This window comes from Acipenser ruthenus, chromosome 12 (assembly GCF_902713425.1).
Source record: "Acipenser ruthenus chromosome 12, fAciRut3.2 maternal haplotype, whole genome shotgun sequence".
Lineage (NCBI taxonomy): Eukaryota > Metazoa > Chordata > Actinopteri > Acipenseriformes > Acipenseridae > Acipenser > Acipenser ruthenus.
This window is the reverse complement of record NC_081200.1, coordinates 37337305-37357094: the sequence shown is the minus strand read 5'-3', so window position 1 is coordinate 37357094 and position 19790 is coordinate 37337305. Positions and strand designations below refer to the sequence as shown.

The 19790-nt window shown below is 36.6% G+C and overlaps 1 protein-coding gene across 7 annotated transcripts in view; it reads right to left on the bottom strand.

Annotated features, from left to right (window-relative positions):
* Positions 1-289: 289 nt before the first annotated feature.
* The window catches only part of LOC117416722 (ecotropic viral integration site 5 protein homolog), a 57821-nt gene continuing 38320 nt past the window's right edge, over positions 290-19790 (bottom strand). For 5 of the 7 annotated variants that reach the window (XM_034028100.3, XM_059035036.1, XM_034028106.3 and 2 more), the window contains 2 exons: positions 11338-11433; positions 290-3913 (listed from right to left, as the gene is read on the bottom strand). In XM_034028100.3, coding sequence (XP_033883991.1) covers positions 3572-3913; positions 11338-11433 — 438 coding nt within the window. In that variant the 3' untranslated portion in view covers positions 290-3571. Of the gene's footprint in view, positions 3914-10405; positions 10484-11337; positions 11434-19790 lie in introns of all 7 variants that reach the window. The other 2 variants (XM_059035040.1, XM_059035037.1) reach the window with 2 other exon arrangements.

The window sequence follows — 19790 nt, the reverse complement described above, 5'->3', positions numbered from 1 at the left end:
AATGGGTTGAAAATTCCCCTTCGTTCATCAGGTTTAAAGGGACTGCAATACGGGAAAAAAAAACAAAAAAAAACATACAACATATGTATTTACATAAAACGAGATTTGCATCGTTTTTGTACCTAATTATATAGAAAACTCTCTATATAACTGGGCTCTCGTATTATATCCATGGAGAACACTATATTCTGCCTATTTATCACTTCCACGTATAGGTTAATTATTCAACGGATTTCCTTGTGTGTCCACAGAACAGTGTATAAATAAAGAAAGTTACAGAAATATAAAATATAGTTTATATTATTCTTTATTCATTTTGTCAGAAACAAATTCCTTAAGGACAACGACAAGAGCTACATAGTTTGTATAATTACGTGCAGGTTTCATGAATCTTCAGCAATCATATAGTTCAGCCAGCTGCTTCTAAAGGTGGTGTTCACAATATGTGCGATGCGCAGGAATCCAATATAAATCGGAGATCCTTCTAAGAGCTGACAGCGTCTCTGATCTCTCCATGCGTGCTTATGAGGTCAACACGCGGTTATAACGTGAGCTTCTGCATATAGAACTATATACAAGTATAGTATATAAAACCCATGTCGTGTACACATGACGTTCAGGAAAGGCCATGCAGTGGCAAAGATGACAATTGTTACAACAGCAGTCTAACGGTATATTTAGACAGGTTTTTGTTTATCTCCTCTTTCATGCAAGCCTTTTCAAGAAACTCAAAACTAGACAAACTGTCGTATAGAGTTGCCTAACCTACAATACTGGGTAAAACAGTATATTAAGCAGCCATCTTTTGAGATCTCATTCCTTCGGCTGCGAGTCATAGTACGCGTTTAATCTGTTCCATGACCATTTCCTGCTTCACTTTATATAGTCAATACTTGTTTTAATATCAAGTGATATATCAAAATCACACAGTGAGGTGAGTACGCATATATTGACCACACACTAGTGTTAAAAAAAGTGGGCTTGCAGTAGTGCACCATTTCCAGCAATGCTTGCACTGATAGAAAGTAATAGCGATGAAGCTACTTGTATATTAATCTTATCTCAATGTGTATGATCTCAGCGAGCGCTATTTTCTTGGTTCCTGTGTGAAAATAATTTCTATTTTCAGGACCCTGAAAAGTCTGCCCAGTGTACAATCAACCATTGAAAAGCAAAGCGCATACTTGAGCAAACTCTTCAGATGATCACATTCTCCCGGAACAAAATCTTTTCTTAAATGAGGATTTAACCTGATTTCAGAATAGACAGCTTCCTTCAATATTTATTTTAGTTTGTATGTATGTATGTATGTATGTATGTATTACTTATTAATAGTAATTATTCTCTCCTTCGAACAGGTGGCCACTCAAGAGATTTTTTTTACAATAAATTTGACTAATTTTGAAACTTGCAATCAAACTGCTTTTTAATTGGGGTTTTTGTTTAGTTGTATTTGAGTTTCTACCAAAAAATGTTTTTGTGATCATTTACTTAGTTTATTCTTGTAACATAGTCAGTGGTAACCGATGACTGACAAAATGGTGATTAAGAACAACAAAAAGTAAAACTTGAAAAAAAAGTACACTTTTAATATCGTACAATCATAACTTAATTGGTTAACTAAATCTAAAAGTTGCATGTATAGTTGAGGTATACAAATGATTGACTACAACAATCATTTGTATACCTCAACTATATATATATATATATATATATATATATATATATATATATGTGTGTGTGTAATATATACTTTAAACAAATCTTCCAAAAGGTTGGCACAGCCAAGGTCATTGAAAGTATGCTTTCAAATGTGAAACCTTTTTCAAAACCACCTACTAATTTCAAGACTTTCAAGTTTTCTTTTCAGTTTCCCTCATATCAAACAGCCTTTGCTAACATTGTAAAAGTCTGGAAAGTACTATACTTTAAGAGCCATGATCATTTTAAACAGATTGAAGCGCATAAGATTAGAGAATGCCTGGCAACCATAACCATTACACTAACAGCCAACCAGAGCGATGTCATCTACTGTATTGCTGAATCTGTTGATGGGTAGTCAGAATAACCCAAGCTTTGAATCCCAGTTCAGGCAAAGACTTTGTTTGCCATGTTGGGCACAACACACGCACAATTATGTCTTAATGTTTTTACCAAAATAGTGCTAGTGCAAACATGTTACTTTGATTTGTGGTGGCTGAATATATTGCCATGGGAGGCAAGACTAACAAAAGACCAAACTAATTACATAGCTTTAAAAGCCTGGGCCTTTTTTCAAGACAGTAGTTGATGCTATATATATCTAATTTGCATTTCCATCTTTATATTAAGTTTTGTAAATGAGAAAAATAATGCTGGACAGTAAGAAGTTAATTAAATTGTTATCAATTATATATATATATATATATATATATATATATATATATATATATATATATATATATATATATATATATATAATCTCAAGTTAAGAATTCAATAGAATAGTGTTATTTTTGTAAATGTATATTTCATGGTGTTAAATCGCTAGTGTTAACTGGCAAGCATGTTTTAACATACAAGAGCAGATGCCGTTTTTCCACCTCAGTGTTACTTCAGTAATATCTTGCAACACTATCAGTTAGAATATATATTTATTTACAAACTACTGTATCCCCTTTTTAGGTTGCAGACTGATAGAAGTGATGCAAAACTGCAACAGCAGCACTTGTGCTATATCAATAAAAAGGCATATCTTCAAGTCAATGCACAGATGTACAGATAAAGAAAGAATGAGAGAACACACACACACACACGTTACAAACACTAAGTGACCATATTTGCTATCAACACATCAAAACACACATAAAAAACCAAACATTTTAAAAAGCCTATTGTACATCCATTTCTCACACAGAATGTCATATTACTGTGACAATAATAATAATAATAATAATAATAATAATGAAAAAACAGACTAAGTTGTCATAGAAATATTTCTGTGCTGTGACCTATTTTGGCTCACATTAATACCACACACAGGGTTGTCCCTTAAAATACATTTCATTCCAATTCAATAAAATTATTTTACTATTTTAGGATTCAAATGGCAGCTTGCTCATCAGATACCTCAAGGCCCTGATCAACCAACTCACAAAATATATCCAAAGAAATGGAAAGAGAAAAGATCAGTTTAAAAAATAAAACATGTCAAATTTGTTCCGTCAAGCATAAAACACAATATTGCACAACATTTATCTCAGGTGGTCTCCCTGGTACGGTATCTCTTCCAGTCACTTGAAACCAGGCATGTTAATGTTACGAGCACGATGAAGAGAAAAAGCACATTACGTAATACTGCTAGTGTCCCATTTCTCTTGTTCATCAACCCATTTTCAGTCTACTGCACGGCAACGATATGCACATTTGGCAACAATAAGCAAGACAATAAAAAGACAGGTAGAATTATATTATAATCCCTTCCTCCATCTACTTTGAATGACTGACTGGTTTTTTGTATCCGATATAAGAAGAAAGAGTTAAGGCAGGCCAAATGTTTAAATCCCGTGGGTGAATTGAAAATCCTCCCAGCTCAAACGGTAGTGGAATAGGATTCCATGTTCTTTTGACCGATTTCGTTTTGGCTGCTGGTCCGGGCAGGCTGGTACAGGAGCCCATCTCCACCCTCATCCGGATTGTCATTGTCACTGTCACTGTCCTCTATTCTAGCATGCAGCAGCACCTTTGGGGTTTTATGGTGGTGTACAAACGGACGAGGAACGCCGCAGATCAGATCCTCACTCATGGAATTGGACATTGGGTCTTCATCTGAGAAATGGAAGGACTCTTCGTCTCCAATGTAGTGGTTCACTATGTGTATCCCTTCAGAAGTGGGTCGGTCTGACAAGCCCCTCTGTTTTTTTAAGAATTGGATCTGTACAACAAAAAAAAGACACAGGCTTCGTTAATTCATGTTACTTACACTTCATTGAGAACACAACTATATTTAAAATTATGTGGTGGAAAAAAAAAACAACATTATATGATAAAGAATAACTGAGATCAAGCACAGGTGTCCAAACCAGCATTGCAATAAAAAGGGTAGCAGGCCTTAACCCTTTCACGCACACAGCTGTTTAAGTTGAACACTCTTTACAGCCTTATATGAGGACATGTGCATGAAAGGGTTAAAACTGGAAAACAAATGCAAGAGCATGCAATCCAATAAGAAATAAAAAAAGTGTATGAAATATACATATACAGGTGCAAGAAGGCAGCAGCAAGGTGGGCACTCTATATAAATTTATAAATGAGAAGTGGAATTCTAAACCCAGGTGAGGTTCCAGTCACAGCAGTACATATACAGTACAGACTGCAGTAATGTCTGATGCTAATGCACTGCAGGCAGTCACTCTTACCTACTACAGACTACCTCATCAAGCCAGGCATGTGGGAAGAAGGCAGTGAAGAGAGAGCAATTTAGGAGAAACCACCACAAACCACATCACATACAGCAAAAGCATTTTTACATGGGCTACCACTGACGTTCAGGTCAAGTTATTGCCTTTAAACCCATGGCAAGAAATAAAAATGACTTTAGTTGTAGTGAGACTTCCTAGCATTGTCCAGGTAAATGCTTAGTGCTGTAAATGCTCGCAGCCGTTGTGTGTGTGCTGATGCGCCAGGGAGGCAAAATAAGCTGATCCCTGGATCCAGCATTACACTTCAGCCATTAACACCAGACAAAAGGATATCTACATCATCATATGGAAGGAAACGTAAATGGATGGACACATATGGATCACATTAGTTTACTGTAAAGCTACGTCTTAGTTGGTGCTTATCTTGGCGAAAGCCGAGTTCAAATCAGCATGAAGTTTTAACATCTACTCTCGTGTAATGGAAATCATTGTGGAGAGCAGGGTAATGTCTAGTAATCAAAAACAGAGATGAAATGTCCAGGTGTAATTAAATCATACATAAAGTTAATTTTATTTCTGGGGGGTGAGTAGTACGGTTTTATTTGTTATGATAATTTGAAGTGCATCAGCTGAGCTACACTTTACTGGGGACATTAAAAGAAACCGCAGAATTAGCTTTGAATATACTTTAAAACTTCCATGCTTGATGCTGACCTCAGATAAAATGATAACACTCAAAACGTTGCAGGTTTAGGAACTGACTGTGGGAGACCGAAGGAAGAGGAAGCAGTTAAAGTGAGCAAAAGCAGTATTCCAAAAAGGATGAAATGAGTTTCTCAACCTTTTTCAGTGCCCAAATCCTCTACCTACTGCTGTAAAACCGGCAGCAACACATACAATTAAGATCTAAGCAGGGTCATTTTATTAGTAGTATTATTTAAATGTTTTTTTAAGGCTTGGTTGGGATGCTCAGACCAATTTGTGCACACTGTAAGTTCTTAGCAATAACTCGAGATTCATACACATATAACATTTCCACTCTCTAATTAGTCATCTTTTTTTGTTGCTGTTGAGAAGCCGCTACAGTTGATTAAATGCGATTAAATCGTGAATTTGTTTGCATGCAATGAATCTGTTTCATTTTTATTGAACTCAAAAGACGCTGTGAACGTGACAAAGTTCAAAACTGGTGATGATTGTAAAAAAAAAAAAAAAACAAGGCTTCCAGTGAATCAGAACAGGAAACCAAAATAAAAGCTGTATCACCCATAGGTCATGACTTCTCGATCTTAAACGTAGCAGAGTATGGTTTTGCGCTTAGCTCTGTGGCTGATTTCAACTTTCAAGACCTTTAGAAAATACGTGATTGAAATAGAAACAAAATAGCTGCAGTGATAACCATTAGTGTATCTCGACTTGGAACTACGTACAGCTAGACTGAACCACAGAGGATCAGAAATAAATACTGAGCCTGCAGACAAGCTCTGCTGCGTGTAGATCAATCAGCATCTTAAAAGGGTTCCAATCGAGTTCTTTTTTTGTTGTTGCTACACTATCTTTACGTGACTAATCTAATTACCACATACAAACCATGTGACAGCAGATACTAAAAAAAAAAAAAAAAAAAATTTAAAACACACTTAAATAAAAGAGGCAGAGAGGCATCTTCACAACTGTACAGCATGACCAGATACGTGTGAATTAAAAGCATGTGGTGGCGATAAATATTTAAATACTGGCTGCCCTCCCTCCCCCCCCCCCCAAAAAAAAAAAAAACTTCAATAAATGAGTGTATATGCTGAGCTACACAACTGCTGGTACATGCATACAGCCACAGACTGCACAGACTGCAACAACAGGTGCATTACTAAACAATCACAGTAATGTGTCTAACCTTATCCAAGGGTAACTGTTTTTCAACTGTTGACTGAAAATGTATACAGAATGCAACAAAGGGCGTATCTTTCATGAGTGTGTAAGCCTTGGGCTACATCTCTTCTAGAACATGAACATGCATACTATGCAAACAAAGCCACTGTTCACCTTCAGTGAGAAATACAGTTTTCCCCTACAAGCCTTAATTCTGGTCCATATTTGCATACAGTTTGATTCTGTTTCTCCAGTATTACTGCATCTTGGAAAAAAAGGTAAAATTACCTAAAGCCAAGCAGCCTTGTTGTGGTATTAAGCAGATAAGAATACCCACTCTTTCTGTGGTATGCAGTTATTTTATCTGTAGATTAATAAAGTTTGCTTGGTTTAGAAATTACTATACATGCTTAAAAGGAAAACATATTACATTTGTATATTTGTAAAGGATTTCTAACAAAACCCAAATATGCCAAGACTTAACATCCTCTAATTTCAAAGTAAAAAAAGTCTTATATATTCCAACTATGAAGAAAGTTTTATTTTTCCAGTAAGTCATTCAAGCAACCCCAATCTGCTGGAGCGACAAACAAAGTAAACATTTTAAAACAGATTTCTTCCTTGCAAAAAAAACAAACACGCAGCACCTACAGACCAAAATGTATTGTGCTGCTTTACCCATAATATTGGTAATGACAGGGGGCCATCACTGTGTAAGATCAACAGAAGTCTACAGTAGAGTACAGTAAACAAACCGAGCCTAACCAAATTAGAGACGAAGATTCTGAAAATGAGCTGGACAAGCAAATCTGTAAAAAATAATGAGAATACCTCACCCCTAAATCTGCACTTCATTTGCAAACTCCTAGCAAAGAAAAGGCCAGGCTAAACAGGTTGAACATTTTTAAAATCCGAAATAAAAAACTGAAAATAACTATGCTGTTAACACCCTGATCATAAGAGAAAGCAAAGCAAATAGTACACATTAACTTCCTTAGACAGTCTAATAAAGAGGTATACTGCAAACACGCCACAGTCGGTAAGTGTTTACACTGAATTCTTAGCTGTGAAGTTCTATCTGTACTCAAACTTGATCCTGCTAAAATTTAAGTAGGGTGTTTGTAAACCACATGAGCTCTGCACGTACTATCTTATCACATCACAGGTTCCTTAGGCCGACCACAACCACTTAAATCAGACTCCGGCAGCGAGGTGACTCGGGATCTCTGACACGTACTGACAATCTGATAGTGCTTTCAGCAGCCCAGCAAACCCATGTAAAAAACTCTGCTTGCAGAGGGAGCAAATCTGATCGTCTCTCCTTTGCCCAACTGCACTTTCAAGATAGGGGGGTTTTGAAAAACACAATGCATGATTTAGTGCAGTGCAATTTAACCACAAGACACTAATTTTTTGTGCAAATCTGACCATCTCTCTCTCTAATTCACTGACCGGGGGAAAGAGTTTTAATTCATATGTGGGTTGCACCAAACTTAATGTAGATATAAGGCAAACTATGGCTTGCTTTTGTATTTTTTTTAATCAGTAATATTTTATATATAAAAAAAATATAAAAACATGGCTGCTAAAGTACAACAAAACAATACACTGGCCAGCATTTTTATAGTGAATGTAACTGATGTTCAAGCCCCCATTTTTTTTTTTTTTTTTTACCGTTTTACTAAAAATATTAAATACAATAAATAAAACATCAGTTTTATAATAATATTGTTGGAACAGCAATACATTTTTTGGATCCCAGATGTAGGGCGAAACCAGTTTGTTCCTGTACAAATAAAACAGCCTGTTCTGACATGTTTGTAATCTGGCACCTGTGGCATCTTTGAGAAGATGTTATTGTAATTGTGGTGCTGGGGAAGTTGGGTGAGATGTAGCAATCTCTTATACCACACTCCTGTAATCTAGGTAGGACATTTTAGCCTTACACCATCCAGCAGGAAGTAAATGAAGATGGACTGTACTGGGCGGCAAGCAATAAACTGCATGCCGCAGTTCTGTAGCTAAATAGCACACAATCAAACATTACCGTTGAGGTTTTGAATAAAGTTTTAGCATACTGATCACAAGACAGACCTGAATAGGGACAGCATGCTCCTCAGTTGAGGGAACGCTCAGGGATCCACTTCAGGAGGCCACCGATTTCCACAATTGTTTTGTAAGATGCTGCAGTCGGACTTTCTATCCTGCTGCTGCATTAGGCGGATAGTGCAACCCTCAGCCCTCTGTTTCTCACCTTACCATTACCAAGGAAATGTTCGCTTACAAGGTTTCTTTAAATGTTAATGTACTGAGCTTAGTGAACGCCACGAAACGGCCTGTCAAGGACTGTTGATTGAATTTGATCGTTTTGTTTTGGTTTGTACCATTTAGGTTGAAAGTTTCCTCTTTAAAAGACGCTTTCTGTGCAGTACTGTTTACCCCAAAGGGTTAGTTTAAAAGGAGCAATACATATAATAATGTCAATTTGTTAGGATCATACCTACATTTTATTATAGTAATAATGACTAACAAACTCTTTGTAGCCTTTTTCAGGACAGTTTTTAGGATAAACTGAAAAATAAGGATTTCCTTTAGCACATGAACACACCGTAGAGTAAAATTAGGTTGTTTTTACCATAAGGTTAACAGATACATTTGTACTTGAAAAACATTATACAGTAGTTTTATGTATTTATATGTACTTTTAAAGTCTACTGAAATCAGTTGAGTGTATGTTGTAGTACACTTCTGCTTCAGCCCTAGTTCATACGTAGGCGGGGTGTTGGGCGGTTGTGGTCAGCGTTACATGTAGAGAGCATCCCTATCTTCAGGAAGAAGAATGTGCAAGTCTGTTTCTCAGAGGTTCCACGAACAGTTGGAGAAGTAAACTCAGATTGTTCTGCTGATAACAAAGGCGTATATCAATATAGCTAAAGCCGCTGCAGGGCTTTAGACAACAGGTGAACTGGCGAGCACCCAGAGGTGCATGACCACAGGGAAACAGCCCTTCAATGCAAATAAAATGTGAATGAGAATCCTGCAAGGCGCAGAGTGCAGCTAAAAGGCTTCTGTGTAGATTTAATAAGCTTTCACTCCAGTGCCGAGTTTGCTCCACATTTACCTAAGTTTGATAATACAAAACAGTGATTTTTCAAAACTAGAAAGAAAACAACTACACGCAAGTTCATTTAAAATAGCAACTGCACAGAAGCTGTTATTTTAAAGTTACATTAAAGTCTATTCCCTTTAAACATGCATACATCTTGACCAAAAGGTTCTCTGTTTTGAGTGTACAAGTTAAAAACTAAAACTGTAGAAAGTTCACAGTACTGGGACTTATAGGACAAATACCACAAAACAAGGATTTAAAAAGTCTCTCAAGCACTATTACATGCAAAATGCTTAATCAGAAACCGTATGTTAGACAAAAACGGTGCTATTTCAGACTAGTAAACCCAACCAGTTATTTACACCTCAATTTTAAATGCATCAAACTAAGGGTTAAAAAGGTGACAGTATCTCATTTGGGCGGGGGCTCTTAATGCTTGGTCAGCAAACGTCTGTCCCAACAGCAAAGTGGTGCCCGATGAACCAGTCTAATACTAACAATTTCAGTTTGCTTGATTAAAGTGTGTCTATGTACACAAGGACTTTTACCGAGCACTGAGAGAACAGGCATTTAGAATAACTTGAATACTCCTAATGCTGTAAAACATTTAAACTAACAGCAGTTAGTTAAAGTTATTATTTTCCTTGTGCAACCATATTATTAATTCATTTGATGCCCCATTTGCGGAAACAAATGTGTTTTAAAGAACGTTGCTGTAAAAACAATAAAACATGCATTAGTGGTACAGGGAAATAAAAGATGCAACTGAGGCATTTATAGAAACCTTATAATTACTTAATCAAATGACAATAGCAATGTGTCATTAACATGTTATAAATGGCTATTCCTTGATATCAAGTCAACAACTTTTAAATCACAAATTTAAAAATGGAGTATTAAAACTAGAATGTAACCAAATTTGCTTTAGCAAGACATAACAATAACAGAAAAAAATCTATAATTCTAGGTGTGAAGTGATATGTTTAAAGAATAAAAGCACACAGGGTGTGCTGGCACATTTACACACCCATTAGTCAGGAAGGATACTACTGACAGGCGTAGTTAACACATTCTGAAGTAAGCAGGTGGCGTCAAAATAAAAAACCTGAAAAAAAAGAAAAATCTGACTTCTGAGTAACAAAAAAATAACAGCAGACGCACACATTTTCTTTGAAATATGTTCTATATAAGGTGACAACAAACACATCGCAAACATCTCAACTTGTGAAGGCCACGGACCCAAAATATAACTGAATATCGCAAGTTGTACAAAATGTAAAAGGCAGTTTGGATGTTATTTATAGCATCTTAAAAAATACACTGCCGAGACAACTTGCACGGCTTCGACAGAAAAAAAAAATTATTGTATATATTTTTAAACCAATTTAAAAAGTTGATATATCAACTTCCACAAGAGACATTTACAAAAAGACACAAGTTCAGTTGGGCAATCAACCAATTATATGGCAGAATCTGTCCTCCAGTATTTCAGAAAGTCAACCATACATACAGCGGATGTAGGTCATTCCATTGACATTTTCATGATCTTGAAAGCTCGAATTTTGTATTTGTCTGTGGGGTGGCAAATATTTTGTTGGCTTAAGTGCACAGAACTTTCAAGAAGTGGCCCATGTGGATTGTAAACGATGCAGACAACTAAAGGAGAGCCATTGTAGCTCTATATATCACAACAATGTGGTTGTTGTGTCAAGCAGCACGGGATAACAGACAGACAACAGCAATATGGAGGAAAGGAAGCAAGATAAAGGCGGACAGTATCTTTCAGACCAAAGGTGTCTCAGACTCCGCAGAATTTTGCAATGGGCACATATCTACACCAGAGAGGTCGTCAGACTTGTTGGGTTATTTTCTAGTCGTTGAGACAAAATCTTGTTAATTTTCAAGCTAATGGAAAAATAAGATATAAGCAAGCAGAGTTTGTGGTATATTATCACTCACCTCCTCCTTCTGCTCGTCTATCTTATCCTTCAATTCCCTGATATACTGTTTATAGCCGGAGTTATCAAGCTGCCCTTGAAACTTCCCTTCTTCTTTCTGTAAAAGAGTGGAGGTAAAAGTCTTGGTTTAGTGCTAAAGACATTTCAGATTAACTAAACAGGTGTTTGTATAATTTTTTACTATACATGTGACCAGACATGCTTTCCAATGTTTTTTTCAAAACAAACTAACAAAAACACCTTCAAAATAAAATGGCCTTTCTGGAAAAAAAAATAAAAATGTACAAGTTTTATTCTAACAAGACAAAGTATAGATATATAAAAATAACAAGTAAAAAAAAAAAAAAAGTCATTCATTCACAAGGCAAAATACACTTAAGTGCACAAAATACTGACTTAAATCAGTCAAAAAAGAAACTACAAGAATGTCATTTGCTGATGTGTTCTGCAAGCTAATTCAGAACCATACCGTTATAAATTCACCAAGATTAGTTACAACAACACAATATTGATTGGTTTGCACAGTCAGCCCAATTTGTCACCCATCTAAAAAGTATCTGAGGTGTCTATGTTATTAATGTTTCATTTTGTTATCATACATTTGGGTGTAACGGTGCCAAAACCAAACACTTTATCTACTCATCTCAGCCAAAAGAGGATCAAAAGGTATTGATACCTGTCACCAATAAACTGCATTAACAAAAATAAATACAACTTAAAGAATAATACCAACAAACCAAAAAAAAAAAAAAAACACACTTCTGCTCACAATGGAAAGTATTAATATAATTAAAACAAAAAATCCTATTATGTTTGAACTGGTAGACACATGGGCATGGACTACAGCATACAATAAAACAACAGTTGAGTAGAAACCCCCACCTTCAATCAGCCTGGGAAAGCTTAAGTTTGCTGGGTTGTGTTCTTTTGTTTTTCGCACACAAACAAACAAAGTTTGTGAGGTGAAAGGTGAGCGATGGAAAGACTCCCAGGGCCTTGAACATAAAACAGGGTCCTGCTGCTTTAATTGACAGCTATGGTTAAGCTGTGCTCATGTGTTTGTTCCTGATATGCTATAAGAATATGGCATCTGCGTGGATATTAACTAATACATTCTTCCAAGTATATGTTTTTTTTTTTTTTTTGAGGTTTTCCCTCATGCGTCTGATAACAAAAAGGCAGTTAACAGGCTTCCTATGTTCAGTTGTATGAATAAGCAGGTGCCAGAATGTGGAGAAAAGATGTCAAACGTCTGTAAGTAATGACTTCCTAGTTTGTCTGAGTATGTTGTTGTAGAATGGTCGCCACAATACTAATTTGTTACAACTGTGAATTCTCTTTTATTGTGTTGACACAACGAGAATTTAAACAATACAAGCCAATTCACTGGAATAGTTTTAGGTTTTCAATTCCATTCTAAAAAAAAAAAAAAAAAAAAAAACACAGATAATGTGCCAATATTTCCAGAGGAATATAATATAATGTGTAAAATGAGAGAAACAAAAAAAATAATCTACCAAGAACACCACTTGAATGGCTCCTTCCAGCAATTACTGTTTCTTACTAGTTCCATTTCATTCCAATTGCTTTATTACTCTCAGAAGACCTGCATATGCTTCAAAATAGGGCCTTATTATTGGTGCTATCCAACTGATCTAAAACAGCAAATCTAAATACAGTAGCACAGTTGTTCAAAACCATTCAAAACAGGACCATTCCTAGATGTTTGATTTTCATAACCTTGGCACACAAAGAACCCTTAAAAAGATCTGAATAATGTTCTGCAAGTAAGAATATTTACAATATCCAAAAACCCTGCAGTCTATGTTTGAATAACATGTCTTATCTGGTAACCGGTTTGATTGTGTACAATGCATTAACCAGCCGTCTATCTCTGGCATTTAACATACAGTGGATTGTACATTTAAAAATGAACATGGGGTTATTTGTAATTATTTCTTGAGGTTTCTTAATTGGAAAGGTGACATTTACAATTTTACAGGTTATACAAAACACAGTATATAGTATATCCCAGACCTGAGGGTTCAATGATGAGAGCGAGAGAGAGAGAGAGAGAGAGAGAGAGAGAGAGAGAGAGAGAGAGAGAGAGAGAGAGAGAATAGTGCCATGAAAAAGTATATGCCCCATCTGATTTTCTGCATTTTTGCATATTTTTGACACTGAATGTTATCAGATCTTCAACCAAAACCTAATATTACATAAAAGGGACCCTGAGTGAACAAATAACACAAAAATTTGATACATATTTCATTTATTTATTAAATAAAGTTATGCAACACCCAATGCCCCAGTGTGAAAAAGTAATCGCCCCCTAAGACTCCATAACTGGTTACGCCACCTTTAGCAGCAATAACTGCAACCAAACGCTTCCTGTAGTTATTGATTAGTCTCTCACAGCGCCGTGGAGGAATTTTGGCCCACTCCTCCATGCAGAACTGCTTCAAAGTGACATTTGTGGGTTTTTGAGCATTAACTGCTCATTTCAGGTCCTGCCACAACATCTCAATGGGGTTTAGGTCTGGACTTTGACTAGGCCATTCCAAAACTTTAAATTTCTTGTTCTTCCACCATTCTGATGTAGACTTGCTTGTGTGTTTCGGATCATTGTCTTGCTGCATGACCCAGCTGCGCTTCAGCTTCAGCTCACGGACGGATGGCATGACATTCTCCTGTAGAATTCTCTGATACAGAGCAGAATTCATGGTTCCTTCAATGATGGAAGGGCGTCCAGGTCCTGATGCAGCAAAGCATCCCCAAACCATGACACTACCACCACCATGCTTGACCGTTGGTATGAGGTTCTTACTGTGGAATGCAGTGTTTGGTTTTCGCCAGACAGTTGGCCAAAAAGTTTCACTTTTGACTCATCTGTCTACATTGTTCCAGAACTCTTGAGGATCATCCAGGTGCTTTTTGGCAAACTTGAGACGAGCACTCATGTTCTTCTTAGTGAGCAATGGTTTACGCCTTGCTACTGTGCCATGAATCCCATTTTTGCCCAGTGTCTTTCTCATGGTGGAGTCATGAACACTGACCTTAGCCGAGGCGAGAGAGGCCTGTAGATCCCTGGATGTTGTTCTAGGGTTCTTTGTGACTTCCTGGACAATTTTATGCCTTGCTCTTGGAGAGATTTTGGCAGGACGGCCACTCAGGGAAGATTCACTACTGTCCCGAACTTTCTCCATTTGGACAATATGGCTCTGACTGTGGTTCGGTGGAGCTCCAGAGCCTTAGAAATGGCTTTGTAACCCTTTCCAGACTGATAGGCATCAACAACTTCTTTCCGGAGGTCTTCAGGAATTTCTTTTGTTCGTGGCATGATGTGCCTCTAGAATCTGTGTGCTGACAACTTCACTCTGATGGTAAGGGCCAAAGTTAGTCAGATTTATATTAGGCCTGGTTGTAGCCAAAGTACTCAAACAGCTGACCCTAATTATCCCTTTAATTGGGTTAACTGAGGGGGGGGGGGGGGGGGGGGCAATAACTTTTTCACACCTGAAGATTGCATGTTTGATTACCTTGCACACCAAACAAATGAAAGAAGCACCAAACTTTGGTGTCATTTTTTCTCTCAGACTCCCTCTATAAACTACTACAACCCACAAAAAAATCTGACCAAATACAATGTGAAAAATGTGTAAAAATGCAGAAAATCAGACGGGCGCAAATACTTTTTCATGGCACTGTGTGTGTGTGTATATATATATATATATATATATATATTAGTTAAGTCTAATTGTGTAAATAATGTGGCTGTAGAATTACCTTGCAAACCAGGCTTCACAGTTGGTCCCTGTGTATTAAGTCAACTACCCCTTTGACCCAGTATGTTTCCAGTAAATCTATACTTGGCTCTCAATTGTAGCAATATGTAAAACAATATGGGGCAGCCCCTTTACTGCAGCGGTCTTTAAAATATACGGGGTGCCTACATGGCTTGTTTTGTGGGCAGCTAGGCGAGACAGAAGCGGGTTACTGCAATCTCAGCACATTTCCCAGTGGGCATTAAATCAACAGCACGAAACCACCACCTCTACTGGCTCCTAATATAGCAGCGCGAGTGCAGCCGATTGTCAGATAGTTATAATGCACCTACAAATTGAAAATACTGAATACATTGTAGGGAGCTCTGCTACTCTGTACACAAACACCCAACTTCCCAACACTAAAAAATGACTTTATATTAGTTTAGTATCTTTAAACTAAGTGTTTCAGTGATTGAGTGGGTATCACTTTTCAGCCCCAGGTCCCCTGTTTCATTAACCTTTTATTCAGGGGAAACGTTTTGAAATAAATACTATAATTTAAGGCAACTGTTAATAAATGAGGACTTATACACTCTACACAAACTGCACTCTGCTTTAAATATTGCTTCAAGGTATAAACCCATAATACATTTAAAGAAATAATACATGTTATAACAGAGAAAAGAAGAAGTCTAAATTCTGGTTTTCTGTAATTAAGGATTATGTTGAACCTTAAACCACATGACAATTTTGTTTAAACCATATTTCCTGTTTTTTAAAAAAACTTTTTTTTTTAAAGAAAACTTTGTAATAAGATGACCAAACAACTTTGTTATATAACCTTTGAAATATGTATAATCCTTCAGACAGATGCTGGATTTTCAGCAAACAAAACAACTTATTTACATTTTGCTACCCAAGTTTTTAGAAAAAAATAAAAAATCTTAGATGTACGGTAGAAAGGATGTGGTTTCACATTTTGTAGTGAATACATGCTGACTTGTGGTCTAAACACAGTTCATGAACCTGAGCACAGGTTTTTTTGACATATATAATTAAATGAACAGCAGGGTTACAGACAATAATAAAATGAGCCTGCTGCAAATGCTCAAAGTTTTATCTCCCAACATTTTGTAACCTTTATTTCAAACAAAGAACTTATATTCAAACTCACAAAACAGACATTATATAAAAAAAGAATCATTTTTGTTAAGTTTTATTTATTTTTATATATATATATATATATATATATATATATATATATATATATATATATATATATATATATATATTAAAAAAAAAACTTAACAAAAATGAATTAAAACACTGAGGAGAACAAACTATAGACTTACAAAGTCAATGTCATACATAACAAATCGAAAGGGTTACAAAAACAGCCGTCTATCAGAAACCAGACCAACTACACCCTCTGTTGCTGCTATGGAAAGGACCTAGCTTGTACAGTATTCTCAAACCCTTAGGATTGCTACAATTAACCCTATTGGCTAATGCAGAGCCACATCAATAGAAGTAGTTTGTGCTACTGAATAGGATTGAATATAGCACTATGCAACACACTGCATGTCACTTTGTCAATCCTCATTGCAGCAGTTTTACACTCCAAGCCTCAACTCCAATCAATATTTGTATACTACTAACCAGGGCAATACAAAATATTTGCAGTGCATATACACTACAGAGAACGCATTTCAATCTATTCTCCTAGACACTTTACTTCTGAAAACCAATTGTCCAGCTCCTGTTGGCCTTGATTTCCAAAGTATAGTCTCACTGTAGTTTTATGGTGAAGCAGAGGTAGAGGTTTCCTGCTGGACACGAAGCCCTCCTGTGCATAGTGGGAAACACGTGGTTTCAAGTGTCCTCTAAGCAGCATGCACTGGTGACTCATTTTAACCTTTGTACATGTCATGAAAAGCCCGTCTACTCCACTGCTCTTAAATGGCTGTCATTTTCCAGTAAATTCAATGAAAGCAAACAGCAAGCGTTTTGTTTTTTTTTTTAAATAAACTTTAACACAGCACAAGTAGTGCAAATGTCATTTATCCTTTGCAGGAAGGAGCTGCTCAGTTAATTTTTTGGTGGTAAGTGTAGGATAACCTGGTGTCTGGGGTGTAGATGTGATAGACATTTAAAAAAAAAATATATATAATAAAAAAAAAACAACAACAATTCACATTTTGATTTTAAAAAGGAAATTGATAACTAGCGGAAAACAGACTTTCCTTCAGTGACTAGTACAGCAGATGTTTATTTTGTAGCCAGTGCACTGCTGTGCCTATTTATCTAAGACTAACCAGCCTAACACTAGTCTCTCATTTGCAGCAGGGTTAGATGGGGAACCACCCTCTGATAAGACAAGGTTCTAACCCAAGCCATCTACAGTGCAACCAGGCACACTAACCACAAACCAACTCACACCCAACACTGCCTAACAACACCCATTAAAAAAAATGTAGTAAAGGGAATCAAGCTTTAATATATCTTAAAACTGTGAAACAGTTTATTTTTGGATGAAATCCCTCTATCCTGAGCGCTTTACGTAACCATGGTCCAAAATAGGATAAATTCAGACACAGCCTTGGCTAAAATATAATATACTGCCTGAATCTGTGGCTGAACTCATCTCCCGTTGCTACAGTAAGCAGCAGAAAACCAACCCACAAAACCCTTAACCTGCAGTTCTTGTACCTTAAATGCTCTTGACTTTAGCACAGCCATGCGAGGAAGGAAATACATTTTAGATGCAAACATGACCCTCAATTATCAGTCTGGGTAAAGTGAGTTTAGCTTCCATTTGTTTGAAACAATTACTTTGAAATGGTGTATGACTATGACCCTTTAACACAGATTTAAAACCTAGAATTTCAGTACAGTAGTTAAAATACTAATATCAGCAACAGGTGGGTGGAGATGTACAAAGAACATTTTGAAAAACTAGACAACAAATGTCTCGCACGTCTGAGCACTAGATAGCTGCTTTACACATCTGAGAATAGTTAAGGTTAGAAATGGGTGGTGTGGTACAGAATCAAAATGAGCTGGCATCTAAATCACGCTGCTGAGAATGGAACACATTTATTGGGAGTGTACCCATTCTGCTTCCTCTGAACTCTTCTCTTTCCTTTAAATCTACTACAAGAGTAAACCTATTTAAATGCCAGTTTAAGTGAGTTTTCTCCCCTTACTTTTTCTTGCAATCACTCCAAGCGGTCCTGAATTCTTCTGCTCCAAAAAGGAGTTGTATTTGTTTTTGTTTCCCTAAAGCTTTCTGCTAAATTCACCTCAAGTGCTCAGATTATTTAGTTTGCCCCATTCCAGGAAATCATGTTGTGCCCGTCTATCAAATGTCTGTTGGCTCCCTCTGCTCTACAGTACAGAATCAGCCGATTAGGACTACACAAAAACAGAATTTCTATTTAAAACAGAAGCAGGGCATTATTTTAAATTATCTATACGAATGGCAGCTAAAGTTAATTATCTATCATTTATCTGAAGCAACTCTATGCATAACTGTAATACCACTTACCTCTTTACTAACGGAACAGTTAAACCCCTAATTAACAATAAGACTACAGAGTCACTGAACAGCCATTGTCTTTTTATTCTTTCTTACATAATTGGGAAAACCTGCAATGTGCCCTCATAGAAATGTTTGCAATAAACAAGAACGACAATTTGAGAATTTGCTAAAATAAAAATACATTTCTACGTTGCCCGACTTTTGGCCCACCCTGTATAACTAAGTTGTATTTTACATGCAAGACTTACAAAATACAGCACATGAAGCAGTGTGAGATTAAAAACAAAACAAAAAAAACACGACATTGATGAAGAATTATCGTCTATTGTATTACTTTTCAGTGTGCATGTGTTATGATTCAGTGTTTACAGTGAAACAATTATCTCCTATTAATAACCATGAATACCTGGCTTAATATATTTATATAGATGTCTATTAATGAATCCTAAATGCTAAAGTATGACTCTGTATCAAGAACAAACCACCAGAAGACACATCTAAAATTACAAGTTGATGCAACAATCTGCAATAAACTGGCAAGACTCAACTGTTTTCACATTTTCCTGTTTTTACCATACAATAAATAGATAAGACAACCCCCAATATACCAAAGTCAAGAGACTAGATGCTGCTTAATCATAAAATCTGTTACACTTCACTCTCCTCCCCAAAACAGGTAATAGGAACATTTTTATTACACCTACACCCACCCACCGCCATCCTCCTCCTGTCATACATTCTGCATCATTTGAACAAAAATTTCATCACGCAGTATATATTTAAAGGTTTGTTCGTGGAAAACAATCTTTCAGTTATCAGCTAGTTTTTAACTGCAAACCTGCAGATTTCAAACTCTGCATTCATTTTATACACAGCTCTTGGCTGTGGCTCAGAAGGTTATGCACTAGGACTGACCTTTATCACGCGCCAGTCCAGCACCCTCCTACTAAGACAGCAGGACATGATTCAAACCAGCGCTGCACTGCCAATGTTCAGGGTGTGCCCTTGTGTAATTCTCAACCCATGTTATCTTACTGTGAAGTCAAACCCGGTTTCAGGGCTACTCATTACTCTCAGTCCTCCCAGTGCCTTATCAACCAAAATGCCTCTGTCCCGTGGAGGTTAGGAAAGGATGCAATGAGATAA